Source organism: Coregonus lavaretus (genome assembly GCF_964263955.1).
Source record: "Coregonus lavaretus genome assembly, chromosome: 22".
NCBI classification, from domain to species: domain Eukaryota; kingdom Metazoa; phylum Chordata; class Actinopteri; order Salmoniformes; family Salmonidae; genus Coregonus; species Coregonus lavaretus.
Genome location: NC_140009.1, coordinates 35,637,141 through 35,661,451, shown reverse-complemented (window position 1 = coordinate 35,661,451; position 24,311 = coordinate 35,637,141). Strand labels below are relative to the sequence as shown.

Below are 24,311 nucleotides of genomic sequence, written 5' to 3'. Positions count from 1 at the left end.
TGTATTCTGCCACTCTGTCTTCTTATTGTCTCGGCCTTAGGCCTATATATCACGGTCGCAAGGCATATGAACTAACAGGTTATTGAGCAAACAATGCTATTATCACAACACATAGGTTGTAATATGGCTTTTTCTTCTGGCTTTCCTGGTGATTTTACCCATGCACCACTACTGATAGGCCTATAAGCTTGTGATTTGAAACAATCCACAGCACAAAGTAATGATCCTCAATTTCTCTTGCTAAGTCATGCTTTCTGGTGAAGCTTTTTTAATGATTTTATTTATTTATGTATAGATAGGAGTAATTATATAATTTTGGCAAATGTATTTCCATTTACTTCCCTATTGGACCCACAGCTATGCCATTTCTCTCCTGTTTTATTGGTTTTCATATCAACTTTCTTTTGTTTTCCAGAAGCCAAATGCACAGTCCTAGTCATATTAGCAACCCATCCTAGTTGTTGCATCTTTAGATTCCCCCTCTTCCTAAATTTCTAACAGAGATTTTCATCTCTGTCACATATGGAACTGCGCTATCAGGTGCACTTTTTAGAATGGCGTTTTCCTAGGTGTACTGTTTAGAATGGTGTTTTCCTGCAAATTGCATTTTGGCAAAGGTTTGAAAATGGTCTGCTTCATTACATTTAGCTGACGCTCTTATCCAGAGCAACTTACAGTTAGTGAGAGCATTCATTATTATTTAAAAAAATTTCATACTGGCCCCACATGGGAATCGAACCCACAACCATGCTGAGCTACATCCCTGCCGGCCATTCCCTCCCCTACCCTGGGCCAATTGTGCGCCGCCCCATGGGTCTCCCGGTCGCGGCCGGCTACGACAGAGCCTGGATTCGAACCAGGATCTCTAGTGGCACAGCTAGCACTGCGACCACTCGGGAGACCTTAGGGGCGATGAGTTGGATGTTCTGTTAATATGCATTACCATAATCTAAATGTGATTTCTGTCATTCTGATCACTGTGGGTGGACGCCCTAATGGGTTATGCATATGACCCAGGCAAAAATGTATGTTGTACACATTTCTATCTGAATTTTCTGTAATGTTGCTCCCTTCTAAATGAGCCCCTGAGCCAGTAGCTCTGTACCTGTCTTCATTACAACTGACCACACAGACTGATGGATACCATGGCAACATCATTATCATCATTAGAAGAATTGACCTCACAGACTGGACTGATACCATACCAGAACACTGTTGTATTTAGCCTGCCTTGTGGCACCTTCTCTCTCACATTCTACAAGGTGTTGAAGTACAACAACATGCTGTCTTCCACAGGATGCCCAGAAATAAATTTGAACAACAGATATATTTTCTATGAAAACTGGTAAAAGTATAAGACTCTCTACTCTCTTTCATGGAAATAAAAAGCATTTTGAGTGTCATTTATGGAATTGTGCACAAAAGCAAAATGTTGTTTAATTTAGTGTAGCTTACAGTTTTAGAATGAAACTCTAAAGAAGGATACACTTATTGAGAAAGTGGAAGGAAAAAAACATAGCAATGCGTCAACATTTAAACCAAATTTAGATAAGTTAGAAGCCACTTTAGGTTAACAGTCAGCTATTTAATGTCCCCTAGTTGGGAGGGAGGGAAGTAAATACACAGGAAGTTAGAAGTGAGAGAGAAGAGTGTTTGACAGTTCTCTGCTCGTATAGCAATATTTTAGACATTCAGTGAAACTCTTGTCTTCTCTTAACCACAAGCAGATAGTTCTGTTTTCACACATTATATGGAACCTTGCAAAGGCATGACACCACTGCCACTTCACTCTGCACCTTTGTTTCTGGTAAACAATATTAGCTATAAGAGCAAACAAACTACCGCTTTCTAGTCATGTATAATAATGTTCAGTAAGATTATATGAATGTGTTTTGTCATGACATGGTGTGTGGATTTGGCACCACCATTTTAGGATGTGTTACACAATTAAGTACAATACTCTCATCAAGTATATTACTTACTCAGAGTAATTGATCGGTGGTAAGACTTAATACGGGAATTATAGATGGCAGCACTTACTCTTACTCAGCCTATGTGTATTACTACTTTGCACATGAACTCATAGGGGAGAGGGGATGGATGAGGAGGGAGGGGAGAAGAGGGGGATAATGAGGAAGAGTGTGTGTGGCTTGAATTAGAAGCTTTCGCTCTCCACTACTCTTTCACAAGCTGGCACAGGATGTCTCAGAGAGTGTGTCAGGGGGCAACAGAACGGTGTGTGTGTGTGTGTGTGTGTGTGTGTGTGTGTGTGTGTGTGTGTGTGTGTGTGTGTGTGTGTGTGTGTGTGTGTGTGTGTGTGTGTGTGTGTGTGTGTGTGTGTGTAAGTGACAGAGAGAGAGAGCACCCAGGTTTATGTGTTTAATGTAAGAAGGAGGAGGAAGAGAGAAGTTATCTTTGGGAGATAAATGTTACTCACCGTGGAAAAGAAGAGTATTAAAAATAATCTCTGGTAAGAATCTAATTTTCATAACCGAATAACTAGGACATTCATTTCCCAATTTGTGAGGTTACATTTTCTCAACTTCCTGTCAATGTGGTTTCTTTGCTGTTTGACAGTTATAAATACAGTAAATCTTAATGTGTATCTCACCCCACTATGACTTTTATCTGTGGTTGTGGCTGGACCATAAACTGTGAAACACCACATTAGTACATATGGTAATACATGTAAATAAGCCTTAGATACAGCAACTACAAAATGGTCTTCCAGTTAAAACTGACCAGTGAATGTCAGTTAAGAATTGGTACCCTGCCTGATGATGGTAATAAACTCAAATTCCTGTTGGGTTATTCAATGATGATCACATAGTGAAGGAGAAAGGAAAGGGTGACAAAGTGTGTAAAAACAACATGCTGTACAACAGCTGCTTTCTAAAAAGCATATTATTAAGATACATGAAATGTGTTACAAATTTTAAATGGAAATGCAATAGACCTATAGGTAAACTACATGCACATATATAGATGAACCTATAGGTATACCTATCTAGATGGATTGACGAAATCACAGGGAAATGTTGTTTTGTTTAAAAGAAATGAAAAGGAGTGAACTTGGGAAGAGTGTAAAACAGCTGTGTGAAATGTAGGATTGAATTGTAAATTAAGAGAATGCTGATTAGTGACGTTTTTGAAAAGAGAAGAGGAAGTTAGTTGTCAGTGAAGAGTGAGAGAGGGATGGTGGGAGACGGAGAAAGAGAAGTCAAGTGACTCATGGTTAGTGAGGTCAAGTGAGTCCTAATTTGCTCTTCAGTGTGTGTGTGTATGTTTGTGTGTGTGTGTACGTGCATGAGAGTGTGTGTGCCTGACACAGGAAACACCAACCCTGTCCTTCCCCTTTCAAAAGATCACTAGAGGTGTCTCTATTGGAGGATCAGTGACAGACACACAACAGAGAAACAGAGAGGCAGAAAACACGCCAATAATATGAACTACTAACTTCATTAAAGGCAATTCAAATTCCAGGCAGTGATCATGTACTGACTGGTTGAGCTCTCAATCAATAATTCCCCTTAAGGTAACTGTATTCCTCATGTTATTATTTTTCTATTTGTCTTTTTTTTCTCTGCATTGTTGGGAAGGGCTCCTAAGTAAGCATTTCACTGTTAGTCTACACCTGTTGTTTAGTATGTGACAAAGGAAATTAGATTAGATTAGATTAATTTGGTATACAGAAAGTTTTATTGTATTGTCTCTGTAAATAACAGCACAGAATGAGTAAAAAAGACACCAGTATTAATAACTGCGTAAATGGCAGTTGAACTGTAGTTAATTGATCCACCTACATTTACATTACATTTGAGTCATTTAGCAGACTCACCTCTCAGGCCTTTTACAGTACCTAACATAAGGAACAAAAAACAACACAAATCCATAAAGACTTCTCTTTTCTCTCATCCACTGGACAAGTTAATGACTCTGGATCCAACATAAAGAGGAAGAAAGGAAAATTATGTTGTATCATCAGATCACCATTATACCAACAACACCAGGACTATTGAACAGAAAAGCAACATTGACTGGCTGGGTCTGACTGACATGAAATTATATAGTCATAAACCAGTAACTGTAGTTACTGTTTTGTAAACTGATATAATCTACAAATCATGTCAACTAGAATTGAAGGATTGACTGTATAGTTTCTTTAGTCCCACCATGATCATAACTATTGTCCCAGTCAATGTTTCCTCTAAACTGCACGTGTGCAGTAGCCCAAGACTGCTGCGTAGCTCCCCAGGACTGCCATGCAGAAATATCAGCCCACAGAGAGAAGCACGAGATTGAACTTCACGCAACTTTCTAGAGCAGTAGTCACCGACTGGTCGATCTTCAAGGCATTCCTAGTCGATCGGCAAAATTTCTATAAAGAACACAACGATAAACATGTCATGTGTCTGAAGGTACAAACTCTGCCTTCCCAGCGGGCCCAGAGAGCAAATCAAGTGCACTAAAAGACTACCGCTGGCCAAAGGATGGCTCAGATGACCTTGTCTGCAGTAACGTAGCTGGCATAAAAGAAAGCTACAGCAAAGTTGATACTGTGAGATTTCAAAACGTTTAAAACTATGACTAGAGAGAGACTGTCAACGAGTACAGCAAAGAGATGCTGTTTTTATGAGTGAGTTCATGTTTAAGTTCTTACTCAGCACTGTCAACACTTTGTATTCAACACTTTTATAAGCCATAAAATGCACATTATTCATATTTCCACTCAGTGCTACAACAAGCACTGCAGCAGTAATTAATGAGAAGGAAAGTGTATCTATAGGCTTGCGTTGTTGTTATTATTAGCGGCTTGTTTTTTAAAATATATCGAGGAATATTTCACTTTCTCTGTTCGTAGGGGTAACAACATGAATTTGTGCATGAGGCAGAAATAACGCGGTGCGACTCGAGTTTCACCATCATCTGGAAGACGGTGTCCCTTTTTGGTCAGTGTCAGTGGAGGAAAGGGAGAGCAGAGGGATGTTGAGAGGTGGACCCTCAGTCTGCTGCTCTCTCCCTCCGCTGAGACTGACCATCACCATCAGCCCAGTAAAATAAAAATAGAAAGCTAATTATTTAAATGTATGCTCTCAGCTGTGCTTCACAAGTAATACAACAACATATCTATTACCAGTGTGATCATATAGCCTACCTCAAACTTTGATTTTTTTTTTTTTTAAATGACCCGTACAACACTGCATTAGTTGGCAGGGCAATTGATAATGTATTGGGCCTATAGCTTACTTCACAAACCTCATTGCTACAGTACTGTTTTTGAATGGTTAATGTTGCATAGGCTTAAATTTTTTAAGTCATGTTAAAAACAGATCTGAGCAGTAGATCTCGGCTTGCATGTTGACTCAAAGTGATCTTGACTAGGTTGGTGACCACTGTTCTCAAGTTTTCCCTGTTAACACTATCAATGTTTCCCTTTACGGTGGCAATTGTGATCGAATCAATACAATATTAGTCACTTTCAATGCAACATACTGAAACAAAACGATCTATGCCAAATATTTTGTTGTAGGCAGAACGCATCGGAGTAGGATTCTATTGCATTGACACGCACTACTCAGCCCGTACTATACACAGACCGGTGTGGCCATTTACTTTGAACTGGACTGTGTTTACAGCATGAGCGGTCGTGAGTAGATGCGCTTGTTTTGAGATCAAAGCGAGAGCTGCATGTAGCCACGTGTGCACATTTAGTTCATATCCTTTGCTAGTTAGTGAGCTATTAGCCCAGTTATAGATCATTTGTAGTCAGCAATAGGGGAGTGATTGCTTCCTACAAGAGCACAAAACATGTACAGTGGGGAAAATAAGTATTTAGTCAGCCACCAATTGTGCAAGTTCTCCCACTTAAAAAGATGAGAGAGGCCTGTAATTTTCATCATAGGTACACGTCAACTATGACAGACAAAATTAGGAAAGAAAATCCAGAAAATCACATTGTAGGATTTTTAATGAATTTATTTGCAAATTATGGTGGAAAATAAGTATTTGGTCAATAACAAAAGTTTCTCAATACTTTGTTATATACCCTTTGTTGGCAATGACACAGGTCAAACGGTTTCTGTAAGTCTTCACAAGGTTTTCACACACTGTTGCTGGTATTTTGGCCCATTCCTCCATGCAGATCTCCTCTAGAGCAGTGATGTTTTGGGGCTGTCGCTGGGCAACACGGACTTTCAACTCCCTCCAAATATTTTCTATGGGGTTGAGATCTGGAGACTGGCTAGGCCACTCCAGGACCTTGAAATGCTTATTACGAAGCCACTCCTTCGTTGCCCGGGCGGTGTGTTTGGGATCATTGTCATGCTGAAAGACCCAGCCACGTTTCATCTTCAATGCCCTTGCTGATGGAAGGAGGTTTTCACTCAAAATCTCACGATACATGGCCCCATTCATTCTTTCCTTTACACAGATCAGTCGTCCTGGTCCCTTTGCAGAAAAACAGCCCCAAAGCATGATGTTTCCACCCCCATGCTTCACAGTAGGTATGGTGTTCTTTGGATGCAACTCAGCATTCTTTGTCCTCCAAACACGACGAGTTGAGTTTTTACCAAAAAGTTCTATTTTGGTTTCATCTGACCATATGACATTCTCCCAATCCTCTTCTGGATCATCCAAATGCACTCTAGCAAACTTCAGACGGGCCTGGACATGTACTGGCTTAAGCAGGGGGACACGTCTGGCACTGCAGGATTTGAGTCCCTAGCGGCGTAGTGTGTTACTGATGGTAGGCTTTGTTACTTTGGTCCCAGCTCTCTGCAGGTCATTCACTAGGTCCCCCCGTGTGGTTCTGGGATTTTTGCTCACCGTTCTTGTGATCATTTTGACCCCACGGGGTGAGATCTTGCGTGGAGCCCCAGATCGAGGGAGATTATCAGTGGTCTTGTATGTCTTCCATTTCCTAATAATTGCTCCCACAGTTGATTTCTTAAAACCAAGATGCTTACCTATTGCAGATTCAGTCTTCCCAGCCTGGTGCAGGTCTACAATTTTGTTTCTGGTGTCCTTTGACAGCTCTTTGGTCTTTTATACTGATAAGTTCAAACAGGTGCCATTAATACAGGTAACGAGTGGAGGACAGAGGAGCCTCTTAAAGAAGAAGTTACAGGTCTGTGAGAGCCAGAAATCTTGCTTGTTTGTAGGTGACCAAATACTTATTTTCCACCATAATTTGCAAATAAATTCATTAAAAATCCTAGAATGTGATTTTCTGGAGAAAAAAAAATCTCAATTTGTCTGTCATAATTGACGTGTACCTATGATGAAAATTACAGGCCTCTCTCATCTTTTTAAGTGGGAGAACTTGCACAATTGGTGGCTGACTAAATACTTTTTTTTCCCACTGTACATTTCTAGACATCTTTGAAAAGCGAGTCAGGTAAAGAGCTTTTTTTTGTCTTAAAGGGTCAGTGTTATATTTTGAGACAGGCTTGAGTAAGCTAAGTAGCCAATAGGCAGAGGGTTGCATAATTTGTCTGATTCTCTGTAATAATGGTATGGGAATAATAATGCATTTTATTTTGTAACGTGGTTTCTTGCTTCAAAAACACAACAACATTTTCAGTCACCTCCTTGTCTGACGGACAAGTGGATGAACAGGTTAATGTCAAGCCATGCAGGTTTTTTTCAAAAGTCTCATGCAATGTAGGCTATTGAACACCACACATTGGCTGCTACTGTAGGCTGAATGATAAAACAGCTATTTCCATGTTAAAATATTATGGGATGTGTTTTCTCCATTGTTTTTGATGGTAGGCCACTTTGGCAGGCCTACATTATGATCAAATAGCCACAGTAGCCTACATGGCCACTGTTAAAACTGTAACTTAAAGCGGGTACAGCCTCAGTGTTCGCAGTAAACGCGCGCTGGAAGTTGCATAGAATTTTCACAATGTTCAAGTTTGCGCTCAGCAGACCTGAAATTTGCTCAGTGCTGGAAATAATTAGAGGGGGCATTGGTCACAGTTACTGAATCTATTAGTGAAACCACCTGTAGCTTGTAACACAAACATCCGCTCAGTGACAGTGCCTGGTGGTGGTGGTACAGGACTATCTATAGGGCAGCTGAAATGTTGCTGCTGCTATTTTTGCACAGCGTACTACAGTACGGTGCATTACATGCCAACTGGCTTTCTACGCAGCTATCGCTTCAGAGGCAGGCTGGGTTGAACTAGGAGATGTATTACAGAAAGAGAGTACTGTTTACATTCACTCTATCTCAGTCAGTCTATCTGTAATAGGCGGATACTGTGGAGTCTGTCAGTCTGCATTGTAATCAAAGAGTGTCACAGAGTGTTGTTACAAAGTGTTTGGAACAGATTGTATCAGGTGCAGTAGTGTAGTATACATTACAAGTATAGATAGAAAGGTTTTCAAGAGTTACGTCAATAATGAGGTGGACTTTGTCCCGGATGTCGGGTCATTAGCTGCACACACACACACACACACTCTAAGAGACATGGGTACAGTGAGGGTTTTGTCAGGAACTAGGTAGCAGGTTGGTTGTAACATTTCAGGTTAAACTATTGTAGAAAACCTTGTGGAATTATTGACATCTCTTTGCAACAGAGTTTCACCCTGTCGGAGCAACAATGACGTCACATGCGAAGCTGAGAAAAGAGAGAGTTGGTGTTGTTGACTATGACACACAAATCAAAGGTAAGGGAAATCCTTGTTATTGTTTTTACCCTCTAACGTTACTCTACTGTACAGCTCATCTTTCATGTTCCCCTTCTGGTTGGTATAACATAGTTCTAGTTTCATGCATGTCTATTAGTCACAGACTGAGTCCATATTAAATAATAATAATAATAATAATAATATGCCATTTAGCAGACGCTTTTATCCAAAGCGACTTACAGTCATATGCTTGTTGACTGTAAACATAATGGACCCAATGGTACAACACAACAGTCACCTTCAGCATTTGGTTCAAGGTCTACATGTACAGGACATAGGGAACTCATTCCCTATTCAAAGTCAGTAAACAAAATGGAGGCATCCCTCTTTATATATCTCTCTACTTCCCTCTTTCTTTCTTTCTTTCTTTCTTTCTTTCTTTCTTTCTTTCTTTCTTTCTTTTTTTCTTTCTTTCTTTCTTTCTTTCTTTCTTTCTTTCTTTCTCTCTCTCTCTCTCTCTCTCTCTCTCTCTCTCTCTCTCTCTCTCTCTCTCTCTCTCTCTCTCTCTCTCTCTCTCTCTCTCTCTCTCTCTCTCTCTCTCTCTCTCTCTCTCTCTCTCTCTCTCTCTCTCTCTCTCTCTCTCTCTCTCTCTCTCTCTCTCTCTCTCTCTCTCTCTCTTTCCCTCTCACTCACCTCCCTCCCTCCCCCTCTCCCCTTCCCACCCCAAGAGGTGCGTTGTCAGTTGGTGGACCAGTTGAAGGTGTTGGACCTGCAGTTGGAGCAGAAATCTCAGCAGCTTCAAGACCTGACAGACTACCTGCGTAGACGCAGTGAGATAGAAGGGGAGTATGCACGCTCACTTGACAAATTGTCAGAGAGGTTCACCTCCAAAATCAAAAGGTAAGTTGCTCCAAGCTCTGTCCGTGCTATGTCTGTTAGTCCTATTTCTTTTTTTATTTTATTTCACCTTTATTTAACCAGGTAAGCCAGTTGAGAACAAGTTCTCATTTACAACTGCGACCTGGCCAAGATAAAGCAAAGCAGTGCGATAAAAACAACACAGAGTTACATATGGGGTAAAAAACATAAAGTCAAAAATACAACAGAAAATATAAATACAGTGTGTGCAAATGTAGTAAGTTATGGAGGTAAGGCAATAAATAGGCTATAGTGCAAAATAATTACAATAGTATTAACACTGGAATGCTAGATGTGCAAGAGATTATGTGCAAATAGAGATACTGGGGTGCAAAAGAGCAAAATAAATAACAATATAGGGGTGAGGTAGTTGGGTGGGCTAATTTCAGATGAGCTGTGTACAGGTGCAGTGATCGGTAAGGTGCTCTGACAACTGATGCTTAAAGTTAGTGAGGGAGATAAGAGTCTCCAGCTTCAGAGATTTTTGCAATTCGTTCCAGTCATTGGCAGCAGAGAACTGGAAGGAATGGCGGCCAAAGGAGGTGTTGGCTTTGGGAATGACCAGTGAGATATACCTGCTGGAGCGCAGACTACGGGTGGGTGCTGCTATGGTGACCAATGAGCTAAGATAAGGCGGGGATTTGCCTAGCAGTGATTTATAGATGGCCTGGAGCCAGTGGGTTTGACGACGAACATGTAGTGAGGACCAGCCAACAAGAGCGTACAGGTCACAGTGGTGGGTAGTGTATGGGGCTTTGGAGACAAAACGGATGGCACTGTGATAGACTACATCCAATTTGCTGAGTAGAGTGTTGGAGGCTATTTTGTAAATGACATCGCCGAAGTCAAGGATCGGTAGGATAGTCAGTTTTACGAGGGCATGTTTGGCAGCATGAGTGAAGGAGGCTTTGTTGCGAAATAGGAAGCCGATTCTAGATTTAACTTTGGATTGGAGATTCTTTATGTGAGTCTGGAAGGAGAGTTTACAGTCTAACCAGACACCTAGGTATTTGTAGTTGTCCACATACTCTAGGTCAGACCCGTCAAGAGTGGTGATTCTAGTCGGGTGGGCGGGTGCCAGCAGCGTTCGATTGAAAAGCATGCATTTAGTTTTACTAGTGTTTAAGAGTAGTTGGAGGCTACTGAAGGAGTGTTGTATGGCATTGAAGCTCGTTTGGAGGTTTGTTAACACAGTGTCCAATGAAGGGCCAGATGTATACAAAATGGTGTCGTCTGCGTAGAGGTGGATCTGAGAGTCCTATGGTCATTTAGTTGGCAAGACGGCACAAACAGATCTGGGATCAGACTAGAATTGAGATGGTCTTTGTCTGGGATCAGGCTAGAGTTGAGATGGTCTTTGTGTCTCTGAATCCACTCTTATGCCATGCTACCAATTACATGTTTCCCAGACACATATTAAGCCTATTCCAGAACTAAAAAACAGTGTTTTTTAATTTCCCATTCTAGTATTTTCCATTCTAGTATTTTCCATTTGTGTAACTCTATGGTAACCATGTCTATGGTTAAACCATGTCCATTCCCTGTGCCTCTATCTTTCAGAAAGGAGCCCTGTAGTGGCCAGTCTGTGGCCCAGTGTTGGCTGGTGCTCTTGGCTCAGACCAGACAGGAGAGCAGAGACCACAGTGGTCTGAGTGAAATCTGTAGGACCACCCTCACCGAGCCCCTCACCCACTGTCTGGAGATCACACAGCGACTGGCCAAGAGGGTACTGCTCTATCTTCATTTGATTTATTCAACCAGGATAGTTAGCTCAGTAACATTTGCACTGTTTTCCAGGGAGTCCTGGGGAGTCCTATTCCTATCTCTAATTTCTAACCTCTCTCTCTCTCTCTCTCTCTCTCTCTCTCTCTCTCTCTCTCTCTCTCTCTCTCTCTCTCTCTCTCTCTCTCTCTCTGTCTCTCTCTCTCTCTGTCTCCATCTCTAATCTGTCTCTATCTCTAATCTCTAATCTTTCTCTCTCTCTATCTCTAATCTGTCTCTATCTCTAATCTGTCTATATCTCTAATCTCTCTCTCTATTGCTAATCTGTCTCTATCTCTAATCTGTCTCTATCTCTCACCTGTCTCTATCTCTAATCTGTCTCTATTTCTCTATCTATAATCTGTCTCTATCTCTAATCTCTCACTATCTCTAATCTCTAATCTCTCTCTATCGCCATCTGTAATCTGTCTCTATCTGTAATCTCTCTCTCTCTCTCTCTCTCTCTAATCTCTCTCTCTCTCTCTCTCTCTCTCTCTCTCTCTCTCTCTCTCTCTCTCTCTCTCTCTCTCTCTATCTCTATCTCTCTCTCTTTCTCTCTCTCTATATATATATCTCTCTCTCTCTCTCTCTCTGTCTCTCTCTCTCTCTCTCTCTCTCTCTCTCTCGCTCTCTCTCTCTGTCTCCATCTCTAATCTGTCTCTATCTCTAATCTCTAATCTCTCTCTCTCTCCATCTCTAATCTGTCTCTATCTCCATCTTTGCCTCTGCCTCTGTTTCATTCTCTATTCATCTAACATATTTATTGGTTGATCTCTTTATTTCCAGAGTAAAGATGTCTGTACGCAGTTACAGGATGGTCTACTGAAAGTCACCACAGAGCTACAGACAGTAAGTCCAACATGTGTAGGAAACAGACACCAGTCAACAAACAAAATATGGCATATTTTCTAAAATAGGACACTGTGAAATGTAAAGTTGTCGTCTTGGTATTTGCATGATATGGCATGTTGATGGATGTTCTATGTGTGTGTGTGTGTGTGTGCGTCAATGTGTGTGTGTGTGTGTGTTTCTCCTGGCTTGCAGGCATGGAGGACCTACTACCAGTACCAGTCAGATTATGTGTCTGCAGAGGGAAAGCTGAAGGAAGCAGAGAAACAGAAACAAGGCGCTTCTAAGAAGATTGAGAAAGTAAAGAACAGCTCACATCTCTAAATGAGTTAAAGTATGGAGATCTGTGTGTCTGTGTGAGTCTGTGTCTGTATGTGTAATGGCTCATTCCTATGTGTTTTTCCAGAGACAGTGTAAAGTGCAGGAGATTCAGCTGAAGTGCACCAAGGCTCGTAACGACTACCTCCTCAACCTAGCTGCAGCCAATGCTTCCATGAACAAGTACTATCTCCAGGACATCTCCTCACTCATAGATGTGAGTGGTGCTTCACAGCTGCTGTCTGTCTGGCGCCAATAGGGAAGACATTGGATTGTACTGAAAAGTACCAGCCATAAAACACAATGACTACAATACAATGATGCGAACTCAGCGGCCTTGTGTCTGCCCTGAGATTAGAAGGATGGAAGTTCGATCCCCGGCCGAGTCATATCAAAGATTGTAAAAATGGGATCCGAGCCATCTCTGCCTGGCACTAAGCATTAAGGAGATAGATTGGGGGTAAGGCCCTGCCATAGACTAGCGTACTGTCCAAGGGGTGTACTTGTACATCACACTACAGAAACAGGAGATAGGTTCCTGCTTCTATGAGCAGTTCTGGCTCACACAAGCCAAGGTTACTTACAATACTTTACAATACAATGTGCATCCAACATAATATCTACAAGTAGGGTTGGGGTCAAGTCCATTTAATTCAATTCAGGAAGTAAACTGAAATACGCCATGAAAGTGACGCGGCAAGTAGTTTTGAACTTTTGTAGGCTTTTTGAATGGCCTTTAATGGGCAAAAATGTAACGCAATGCTCTTCAGTGCAAACATGTCATAAAAGGTATCTGGCAGAAGTAAATGAATCCACAAACACAAATATAATTGTATATTTATCTTATATGACCGCGTTTTCATGATATAATCTTGAAGTCCATTCAAAAGACCATGGACATTAATATGATGTAGGAACGCTTCACTTGCATGGCGTATTCCAATTCCTATTTTTCAGTTTACTTCCTGAATTGACTGCATTGAAATGGATTTGACCCCAACCCTGCCTACAACATTAACACATAGGCTTATCCCAGTGTCATCTCTCTGTGTCTCTCTCAGTGTTCAGATGTGGGCTACCACCTGTCTCTGTCGCGTGTGCTGTTGGCCTACCTGTCCAGCCGGTCCTACTGTCAGCAGAACCTGAGTGGAGGGCTCCAGCAGCTCCAAAGTGCTGTGTCTGGACTGGACCAGAGTCAGGACAGAGACAACCTGCTACAGACACACACCAACACCTTCTGTCTGCCCCTCCGCTTCCACTACCAGCCACACGACGGAGACCAGGTAGGGTGTGTGGGTGGGGGGCTGTCGGTTGATGGGTTGTGTGTGTGCTTTTATGTTTGAGAATGTGAGAGTGTGTGGGCTGTGTATCTTGATGTCATGTGTCTTTGCTCCGACCTGTCTGATATCACCTGATTCTTCCCTGTCCCTGTTCCTCTCAGGTGTGTGAGGTGAGTACAGAGCAGGAGATTAGGGGTGAGATGGAGACCAGGTTCCAACAGCTACAATCTAAACTCACCGTGTTCACCCAGGAAACGGAGGAGGTAAAGTCCAGTCCACCCAATCAATCAATCAAATGTATAAAGCCTATTTTTAATCAACAGTTGACATAAAATGCTTTACAGTAACCGAGCCTTGACCCCCTCAAAAGCTTAAAATCGATCTTGTAGTGGATAAGATGGATTCCATCATATTCACTACACACTCTCTCCCTCCTAGGCAGATAAGACTCTGCGGGCGGCCCGCTCTGCCCTGCTGGAAGGTATCAGTGATGATGACCTAGATCCTCCACCCTCCAACAGCCAGACCCAGGGCTCCCTGCTCCATCCCCAGTCCCCGTCTCAGAGCCAAGGTCAGGGGGGAAGTAATGAGAGCCTGTCCAGCAGCAGTAACAGACCCAGTCTGGCCAGACGCAGAGCCAACCTGCAGGAGACTGAGATCCTCTACTGTACTGTGAGTCATTATTACACTGACCTACACATAAGGGTCAGGCCAAAAGTAGTGCACTATAATAATGGGGGTTATGGTAATGATGAAAATGAAATACAAGGAGATGATGGTGGTGGTGATGATGACAAAGACAATGACGATGATAATGATGATGATGCCAATTTTGAATTGTGTTTGATTCTTCTCTCAGAAAGTGAAGGAGTATCTCTGTAAAAGCTCTCTGGTATCCAAACTACAGGCGAAACATGATCTGCTTAAAGTGGCTGTAGAGAAAGGTACAGCACTAACCACTGCTACAATACGAGAGCTTGAGACTATAAGGTTCTATCTGCATTTTAGTCAAAATGTAGTTATTGACATAGCCTTGTTCTGCTCAATGTTCTCTACTGATATAGTACTCTAAATACCCCAATGTATGTTGTCAATTTCAAAAGAATACAAGATAAAAATTGCTGACACCATTTAAACCAATGAGGGTTCGGAACTTGTAATAGCAATTATCTCAGAATCAAAAATTTTCAGTTAGGACCGTATAGTCCCAAACTCTCAAATACACACAAAACTGTTCGACATGACTTTGTAGTAAAGCCCCATATACAGTACACTCATTGTTGTTCCCAAATTGCCCAAGTGTCATTTTGGCTCTTAATTTCATATAATACAGGTGTTACAGCTATCCTAATTGTTGCTTTTTCTTCTCTTCCTAGCTGAAGCAACAAATGGTCATCCACCCAGGTAAAGTTACATTCCTCTTTAAGGCCTTTATAACAACCTCATAAGAGTAACATAACAGCTTAGTGCACTGTCTTATACTTAACTGACTAGTGGTGTCTCCTCCCCCCTGTAGAGAAAACTCCAGGAAGTCTGTTCGTGTTAGGATGAAGGGTCAACCTAGCGTCCAGTTCACCCACAAACTCTTCACTGGAGACATGCTCTCGTTCATACAGGTACCAGCCTACTGTTGCTGTCTGTCTACATCTCATTCTCCTCCTTAGTATCCTGATTTCAATAAACGTCTCCCTATATTCTCAGGCATCGGGGCAAGAGATCCCAGTGGTTGTGGAAAGCTGCATTCGCTTCATCAACCTCAATGGTGAGCCATTATTGTGCATGTTTGGTGCATATTGATACTGTATATTACAAACAGTTAATGTACTGTAGCGTGTATCTATGAAAGTCTTTATGTCTGTCTGTCAATCAATCCTATACTGTAGGTCTCCACCACGAGGGTATCTTCAGAGTACCAGGGTCTCAGGCCGAGGTCAACAGTCTGAGAGATGCATTTGAGAGAGGTAGGGTCTGCTGTTTATTGGGATAAATCCTGTCCTGGAGGCAGCTCTGCGGGGTGGTCACTAGGTGGCCTAGCCACAAAGTAATACAGTCTGATTTTAAACCTAACCCTAATCTTACCCACACTGCTAACCTTATGCCTAACCCTAACCTTAAATGTTTGTTTTTATAAGATATAGCCAATTTTGACTTTGCGGCTGGCCCATCTAGCAGAAACCGCTCAGTGCTGCCTCCAGGACAATATTCATCCCAATAAACATCAACCTGCTCCTTGCCTGCTGCTCTAGCTGCATCTAGTACAAACCTGGGTTCAAAGTATCTGTTTCAAATACTTTGTCTTTACTGGACTGAGCTGGCCTGGTGCAATGTAACCAATGGTATAGTCCCAAAACTGCAAGCCCAGCCAGGCTCAATTGAACAGTCAGAGTATTTAGAAAGAAAGTTAATATTATTTGAACCTAGGTCTGGTGTCTATGGAAGCCGTAGTCCAGTGCTGTAGTGTTGATCATTAATAATGGTGGGCAATGTGCCCTTGGTGTACCCTGTAGGAGAGGACCCCCTGGCAGAGAGCAGGTGTGACATAGACTTAGTAGCAGGAGTACTGAAGCTCTACTTCAGAACCCTGGAGAACCCTCTCTTTCCTCAGGACAGCACCACTCAACTCCTGGAGTACGCACGTAAGTGTGTGGGTGTGTGAGTGGGGGTTGTGCGTGTGTATGTGTGCATTGGGTAGGTTTTCATACGCTTTCTCCTTGTTGCCCCCAACCCTTCCAGAGATTGACAACGAGACAGAGAGAGCAGCTAAACTCAAATCAGTCATCTCCTCCTATCCTCCACCTGTCATCATCGTCATGAGATACCTCTTTGCATTCCTCCATCAGTAAGTGTCTTTGTTCTGTTTCTAAAACATTTCCCACAAACACACACTTGTTTGAGATTTGTCCATGTCATTGTCAAGGGGAACTAACCATAAACTTACCAGACTCACCACAAAGCCCTTACAAATGCCAGCATTACAAAGAAAGCCCTCTGTTAAAAGAAGAGGAAGAGGAAGGAACCTCAGAGAGAGCCAGACATTTGATTAGATAGCTCTTTTCTAAAACACACTTAGGGTGTGTCCCAAATGGCACCCTATTCCCTATATAGGCTCTGGTCAAAAGTTGTGCACTACACTCTTATTAAAAAAAAGGGTTCCAAAAGGGTTCTTTGGCTGTCCCCATAGGAGAACCCTTTTTGGTTCCAGGTAGAACCCGTTTTGGTTCCAGGTTGAACTCTTTTGTGTTCCATGTAGAACCCTCTGTGGAAAGGGTTTTTCATGGAACCCAAAAGGGTTCTACCCGGAACCAAAAGGTTTCTACCTGGAACCAAAAAGGGTTCTTCAAAGGGTTAGGGAGCCATTTGGTTCAACTGTGACATTTCAGCTGTCTTATTCTGTTATTCTTATTCTTCTTGCCCTCTTCTCTCTCTTTCCCTCTCTCTCTCTCTCCCTCTCTCTTTCTCTCTCCTTCCCTCTTTCCCCCTCTTATTCTCTCCTTCCCTCCCTCCCTCTCTCTTTCTCTCTCTCTCACTCTCTCCCTCCCCTCACTCCCCCCTCTCTCTCTATCTATCTCTCTGTCCCTCTCTCTCTCTTTTTCCCTCTCCCACTCCCACTCTCTCTCTCTACCTCCCTCTATCTCTCCCCCAGTGTCTCCCAGTACAGCGATGAGAACATGATGCAGCCCTATAACTTGGCCGTGTGCTTCGGCCCCAGTCTGGTCCAAGGGTTGCAGGATGATGATGTCGTTACCCTGCAGCCTCAGATCAACTCTCTGGTGAAGGGCATCATCTTGCAGCACGAGAGCATCTTCCCCAGCTTGACCGAGCTACAGGGACCGGTGTATGAGAAATGCATGACGCTGGAGCAAGACGATTGGTGACAGAAAACACACAGATAAATGGACAGCGACCTAGACAAACACACACGCAAGTACATACTCATGCACACACACACACACTTGATGGTGATCGTCTGTGTTTATTTTGCAGTGAGGAGGGAGAAGGGGATTCAGAACTCCACAGTAAAGAAGGTGAGAAGGGGCTGGCTGCTAACTTCATGTGTGTTTGAGAATCAATCATTTGACACAGGGATATTGTTTTTCCATCTATGCTTTATGAGAAACATTCACAGAACTCTTGATTGATGTGCATTGTCCCAGTCAAATAAATGTAATAACTCTTTGTGATCCAGAGTCAGAGTCAAAGGGAGAGCGATCTCGATCCAACAGCAGCTGCAGTTCCAGACAATCCCCAGCAGGGGGAAGTCTGTCCCTTGGAGCAAAGTTCACCATACACTTCCCCATGGCTCTACAGGGCAGGTCTCGCTCCCCCGGCTACATACGCAAAGAGTAAGTACTGTCGTATAATCAAACTTGTCTGTACGTGAGTAAAATAACTACTAACGGTGTATCTTTATGAAGGCACATTTATTGCTAACTTCACGTTGCTTCACATTACAAGCCATATGAGAGAGAGAGATGCTTTCCTCATGAACTCCTACATTCCCACAGGCCCTCATTAGCATATGGCCAATCAGGATGCAATAGGCAAATAACACCACAAGTACCATAAAAGATACTTCACCTATTACTGTGGTACCTGTACCACTGAGACTTTAAATCAGTGCCGTTTAAGATGAGGGAGGACACATTTTTTTTTCATGAGCATGGCCTTTTTTCTATTACAGCATATTGGATGACTGTTATTCAAATTCCATTCACACAGTTCAATGTAACAGTGATAGGTTTAGGCTACTACATGATACTCGAATTCTCCCTATATCCATCATGAGGCTGGTACAACCTAGCCTACGAATGAAAGTTTACAACGTAGGTGCACACGTCGAGAGAAAAATTTGAGGTGACAGACAGTGACACATTCAATACCGCCTTGCACACTCTTGCCTGCATCTAGCTGATATAGGGTGTAATCATTAGTCCAACAGTTGCAAACGAGAGTTTCTATTGGACAAATTCAGGTATGTTTATCCCCATTTTGTTCCGTTTGTTTCCGTTTAAAAAAAGTTTTTCAACAGAATCGGTGGAATGAATACACCCCTGATCACACGTAAACACAGTTCACTTTCATAGCAGCCATGTTGTATTCCTTCTCACATCTATGTGCTCTCCTCCTCTCACCTTTTCCCTTCGCTTGTGGTCTTCATTGCACAATACATCAGCTGTATGTGATCAGGCGAAAAAACCTTTCCAAGCCAAACCATATCATAACCGCTACACACAGCCTACATCGTTGTCACCAAATTAGCTAAAGTAACATCATAGTCAACATAGCTAATAGGACTAACACGTTAGTAAACCCGCTGCAATCATGCAGTAACGTTACAGTGTACAGTCAGTAAGCAGTTTAGCACTTACAACGGCGGTCCCCAGAGGAAATAAATTAGTAAAACAAAAAGCTTACCTTGACTTCAAAGAGTTCCAGTGTTGTGTTGGATAGTCATAGCCAGCTAGCTAACATAGCATCCCTCTGTTTGAGCAGGGTGTTTGAGTAGGCTAGACTAGCTAGCTGCATTTTCTAGTAAGTGAAACTGAAAGTGAAAAAAGAGGACAAAATCTCTCTCTCTTGCTTCTCCTTCATTTTGGAAGAAATTAATTGGTTCAACTATTGTCTTTCTCTCTCTTTGAGTCAACTCCTCACCACATTTTATGCACTGCAGTGCTAGCTAGCTGTAGCTTTTGCTTTCAGTAATATATTCATTCTCTGATCCTTTGATTGGGTGGACAACATGTCAGTTCATGCTGCAAGAGCTCTGATAGGTTAGAGGATGTCCTCCGGAAGTTGTCATAGTTAGGGCTGTGGCGGTCATGAGATTTTGTCAGCTGGTGATTGTCAAGCAAGTAACTGTCGGTCTCACGGTAATTGACCGTTCATTAACATAAACACATTTAACATCTCCTGGTTTCCACACATAGCCTACAAGCCACTGATGCAGACCTTTGGAACATCTACATTTAAAAAAGTATAATAAATCCCATGTAATATAGCCTACACCGTCACAATAAATCCAATATTTATTTTAGACAGGTCTAAAGAAGCATGATATGAAGAAAATGTAGTCTATTTCAGAAGAACAGTATAGCATACTCTGAGTTGGCCTAGTCATAATTACTGTGTAGGTCTATGGAAGGGGGTGAGAACCATGAGCCTCCAAGGTTTTGTATTGAAGTCAATGTACCCAGAGGAGGACGGAAGCTAGTTGTCCTCCGGCTACACCATGGTGCTACCCTACAGAGTGCTGTTGAGGCTACTGTAGACCTTCATTGCAAAATAGTGTATTTTAATCAATTATTTGGTGACGTGATTATATTTAGTATAGTTTTATCTAAAAACGATAACTGTTTAAATGTTTAAAATTGTAATGAAATTCACTGAGGATGGTCCTCCCCTTCCTCCTCCTAGGAGCATCAACTACTGTAGCCGTAACTTTGGTAGTAACATGTGTACCATCTACTCTGCTATTCACAGGGTATATTGACTTTTTATTGTTGTAGTTTTAGCACTCATTGTCATAAGTTGTAGTGACCTAAATAAGCTTAAGCGGTGGACCTGAAATATCTCTCTCTCTCCCCCCTCTCTCTCTCTCTCTTTCTCTCTTTCTGTTTTTCACAGAGCCCAGGACCTGTCATCCAGTGACGATATAACAGTTCAGGTTGACAAGGTCTGACATGTTTTTCATTAAGCTAATATTTAATAATTTATTTCTGTAATTACCGGCAGCAGCTGTAGCAATTACTGTTGTCATTTCTGAACTCACTAAGCGTACATAATAAGAGGTTTGCGACCACGCTAGAGGGAATCCACTCCGGTCCAGTGAAAAAAACCATCTCTGTCCTCTTTCTTTCTCTTTTGTCCCCCTCCTCTCTCCTCCCTCATTCCCTCTTTTCATCTCACAGGAGGTCTGCCACCAGATGAGAGCAGTCTTCAAGGAGCTTCTCTCTCGACAATCGTTCCCTCCTCCTTCCTCCTCCACCCCCTTGGTCACCTCATCCCGCTCTTCCTATCTTCCTCCACAGCAGAAGAAAGGAGGGGTCGGGCGCAGAAATGAAAGACCTGTTTAGATCAGACCAACTGGACTGGTAGAAAGAAAGAGGGGACCGGAATAAATGAATGGCTAGATGGATGAATAAATGAATGAGAGGGAATGAAAGGAAGGAGAGAGACAAAAGACTTAGACGAGATGACACAGTGTAGGATGACAGGTTGTGACAGCAGCCTTTGACAGTGGGATTACAGATAGCTGGGTTACATGAACCGTTGTCAGTTCACTGTTCAGTATGCGTCTGCTCAGACAGCAGCCTGCAATGTGAAGCCTGTGAATGGACAGTCACAGACAAACAGGGTTTGACTTCTACTGTGAAGCCTTTTGTTAGTGTGTTTGATACAACACACCCCAATGACCCCCACTCTTATTTTCACTGTAGGGCTGTGTCCCCATTCTCCACACTTTTCCCAAAGTGTGCACTTGCACACTCCCCGCCATGGATTTGAAAAGCATTGGATTATCAGCAGAAAGGGGAATCTTGCTATTGCAAGTGGACAGACAGATTTTGATTCCCACTGTGAAGCCTTTTTTTGTTAGCCTGATCCCAGATCAGTATCTGGGATCAGGCTGTGTTTGATAGAACACACTCCAGTGACCCCAGTGACACACTCCAGTGATCCCAGTGACACACTCCAGTGACCCCAGTGACACACTCCAGTGACCCCAGTGACTTTCACTGTATGCCAATGCTACATAATCAATGGCAGCTTTTGAGTTGATATATCATAACTTATTTTACCCACAATGACTTGGAATGTGCACTGCTGGAACTTCATGAATGGAGAACATGCTACTCTTATATGATCAGTGCTGTTTGTATTCTATGCTCTTATGGTTATGGGCCTATGGAGGCCCTCTATGCCCAATGTGAACACCAAGACAAGTGCTCACTATCTGATTTGGTCAGTTCACCAAAGGTTCATGTTTTGGTAGGCCTATAATTATGGACATTCAAAGGCCATATGGTCTTTATCATAGAGATCCTATAAGATATATGTTCTATCCCCTTTATCAGATGAAAGTTCAATTTTAACCTGGACCAGCTCCTGTCTGAGATTGAGTCACTGAGCAACTGATAACGATGAACTGTGAATTCTAATTCTGATTAGTTTCATTCTTTCAGAGATAAAAGCTTTCTATGTTCGCTTGCTATTTTTATATAGTTTTCTGGATCTGATGATTGTTTGAATAAATGTTTATGTTGAATTTGTTCAGAATTTCCCATGTTACTGTAGGTCTGTACTTCACATTTTACCGGATACAGAGAAGACATTTGCAGTTAGACTTTTGCTCACTAGATGGCAACACCAACTCACAGAGGGGATGCAGTACGTGTGTGTGAGTAATGTATGTTCTGGATGGAGACCACCAATGGGACGTGGCTGATGTGCAACAGATATTTCATTTCTGAATTGGGTAAAATTAGGTTAGGGTTAGGGTTTGGGTTAAGGTTAGGGAAGATTTTTTAGTTTTGGGCTAGTCAGGCTGTCAATGAGATGCTGGACAGAAAAGTCAGCTTTAGTCTCTCCTGTTCTTGAAATGTCCTGCACTGTCTTCAGTACACTGTGCTCCAACACCATATGCATCCAATTATTAGCTGTTTGACAAGGAGAAATTACATAATGTAATCACTGTGACTCTTACAATGTAATGATCTGTGTTTGGGATTAGGAAACGGCACAGGCTTGAAACACTTTGAGCCACAGAAAAAGTGTGAAACGTTGCAGGAAGTCTTCGTCAAGACGAGGCATGGAGCAAACCTCCAGAATACTATCTAGCTAGCTAATCGTTCAGGATGCACACACACACACACACACACACACACACACAAACACACACACACACACACACACACACACACACACACACACACAGAGGAGACATTGATAAATATACATGCCCAATCCTAAATTTATCCCTACCCCTATTTGCCCCTACACTTGTGGCACTATAACTGGGCGGCAGATAGCCTGGCTGGTAGCAGCGTTGGGCCAGTAACTGACAAAGTAAAAATCTGTCGTCCTGAGCAAGGCAGTTAACCCCCAACAACTGCTCCCTGGGTGCTGATGATGTGGTTGTCAATTAAGGCAGCCGTTGTCAATTAAGGCAGCCCCCTGCAGCTCTCTGATTCAAGGGGTTGGGTTAAATGCAGAAGACAATTGACTAGGTATCCCCATTTCCCTAAATGTACTGAATAAGACTCACATTTATTTTCGCAGATTTTAGAAGAGATGCAGAGAAGCATATTTAGTTTCTTTAAAAAAAAGAAACACCAGTCAGGAGGATACAGATAACTCAAGAGGTTATGCAAGAAAAATATACTTTTTTTCTTTTTTTTTTACATAGAATAAGCATAATGATTATGGCTCTAGATTGCAGGAAAAATCTGGTTCTAGTGAAAAATGTGACATTTTCCAACTCCGGACCACCCCCCCAGCCATCCTCACGTACTTTGTGCCCCCTCAGATTTTTGGGGTGCATGACGCCCCTGATCATTGTCACGAAGCCACACCTGCCCCACTCGGGTTGGAAGGTCAGAACGAGAAAGTGTAAGCTACATAGAAATAATTATGCTCAAAATGAAAAATCATTAAACTAAATAATAAAGATTATCCTAATCGAACAGTAGATTACATCTCACATTCCAGTGTTCAAACTTGTATACAAGGCTGCATAGGATTTCTCTTGTGCAGCCAATGGTAATGTCCACTTTAGGTATAATGTCGGGAGCAACTTTTGGATTTGACTGCTCTAACGCAGTTCCACCTCCGATACCGCCAAAACAACCGCTATGTGGATGTTGGCTAAAGCGGACCTGATTGAATCGAGCACCTTAGTTACAACTATCCAATCCTCTCAGATCTCCATAAGGGTATAGGACGTAGGGTCTAGGAGACGTCCCAAGGGCATAAGGCATAGGGGTCTACGGGTGGACCCAAGGGCATAGGGTGTAGGGTCTAGGGGTCGAATTGGGATTGGGAAACAAGTAATGGACATCACACACTGCATCAGGGATTACAGATAAAAATTAGCAGGCTTGCTACATCTGGCACATTTACAGAAATGTTGATCAATGTGCATTGCCCCTGTCAAATAAATGTTATAAATGAAATGAAATCATTGTGACCTCCGGCACAATGTACACAGAGATACTGTCCCAGCCATCACAATCACTCCGCCCCTGTGGTTCTCTCGTGCCCTACAGTCCGAGAGGACAGAGACCCCTGTCCAATTCATCATGGCTCCATACACACTCAGATTGCACAATTGATGTACAACACATTCGACACAACGTTTGGGATTCAACAGAGAGTTTTTCTGCACAAAAATAATCACAAAAGCTTTTCCCGAGACACTGCACAATGGTTGCGTAATCATTTTGGCGCAGACAAACTCTCAGTTGTATCACAACCATTGTTTGAAATGTGCTGTACATCAGTTGTACAACTTGAGTATGTACGGGGCCAGACATACTGTCTAAACAATCACAT

The 24,311-nt window shown here is 42.4% G+C and overlaps 1 protein-coding gene across 2 annotated transcripts; it reads left to right on the top strand.

Annotated features, from left to right (window-relative positions):
- The first annotated feature begins 2,395 nt into the window (after positions 1–2,395).
- On the top strand, positions 2,396–22,030 carry LOC311150384 (rho GTPase-activating protein 4-like). Of its 2 annotated transcripts, none has more exons than XM_084187826.1 (22): positions 2,396–2,470; positions 8,587–8,676; positions 9,366–9,537; positions 11,116–11,281; positions 12,103–12,165; positions 12,361–12,465; positions 12,572–12,700; positions 13,545–13,766; positions 13,925–14,026; positions 14,202–14,435; positions 14,623–14,707; positions 15,140–15,167; positions 15,280–15,379; positions 15,465–15,525; positions 15,647–15,724; positions 16,271–16,399; positions 16,497–16,602; positions 17,407–17,634; positions 17,748–17,788; positions 17,950–18,106; positions 20,388–20,436; positions 20,672–22,030. In XM_084187826.1, the coding sequence occupies exons 2-22, from the start codon at positions 8,610–8,612 to the stop codon at positions 20,834–20,836; spliced, it is 2,487 nt and encodes an 828-aa protein (XP_084043952.1). In that variant the 5' UTR covers positions 2,396–2,470; positions 8,587–8,609; the 3' UTR covers positions 20,837–22,030. The 2 variants fall into 2 exon arrangements, with proteins under 2 accessions (XP_084043952.1, XP_084043951.1); XM_084187825.1 differs by lacking the exon at positions 2,396–2,470 and adding an exon at positions 3,394–3,535.
- Positions 22,031–24,311: the final 2,281 nt, after the last annotated feature.

What these genes read in the sequence shown, in the direction of transcription:
- LOC311150384 (XM_084187826.1), top strand. Translation starts at nt 8,610, where the DNA reads ATGACGTCACATGCGAAGCTGAGAAAAGAGAGAGTTGGTGTTGTTGAC. An exon ending in CTTCTAAGAAGATTGAGAAA is followed by an intron (nt 12,466 to 12,571) that starts GTAAAGAACAGC and finishes GTGTTTTTCCAG; the next exon opens with AGACAGTGTAAAGTGCAGGA. An exon ending in CTGAGATCCTCTACTGTACT is followed by an intron (nt 14,436 to 14,622) that starts GTGAGTCATTAT and finishes TTCTTCTCTCAG; the next exon opens with AAAGTGAAGGAGTATCTCTG.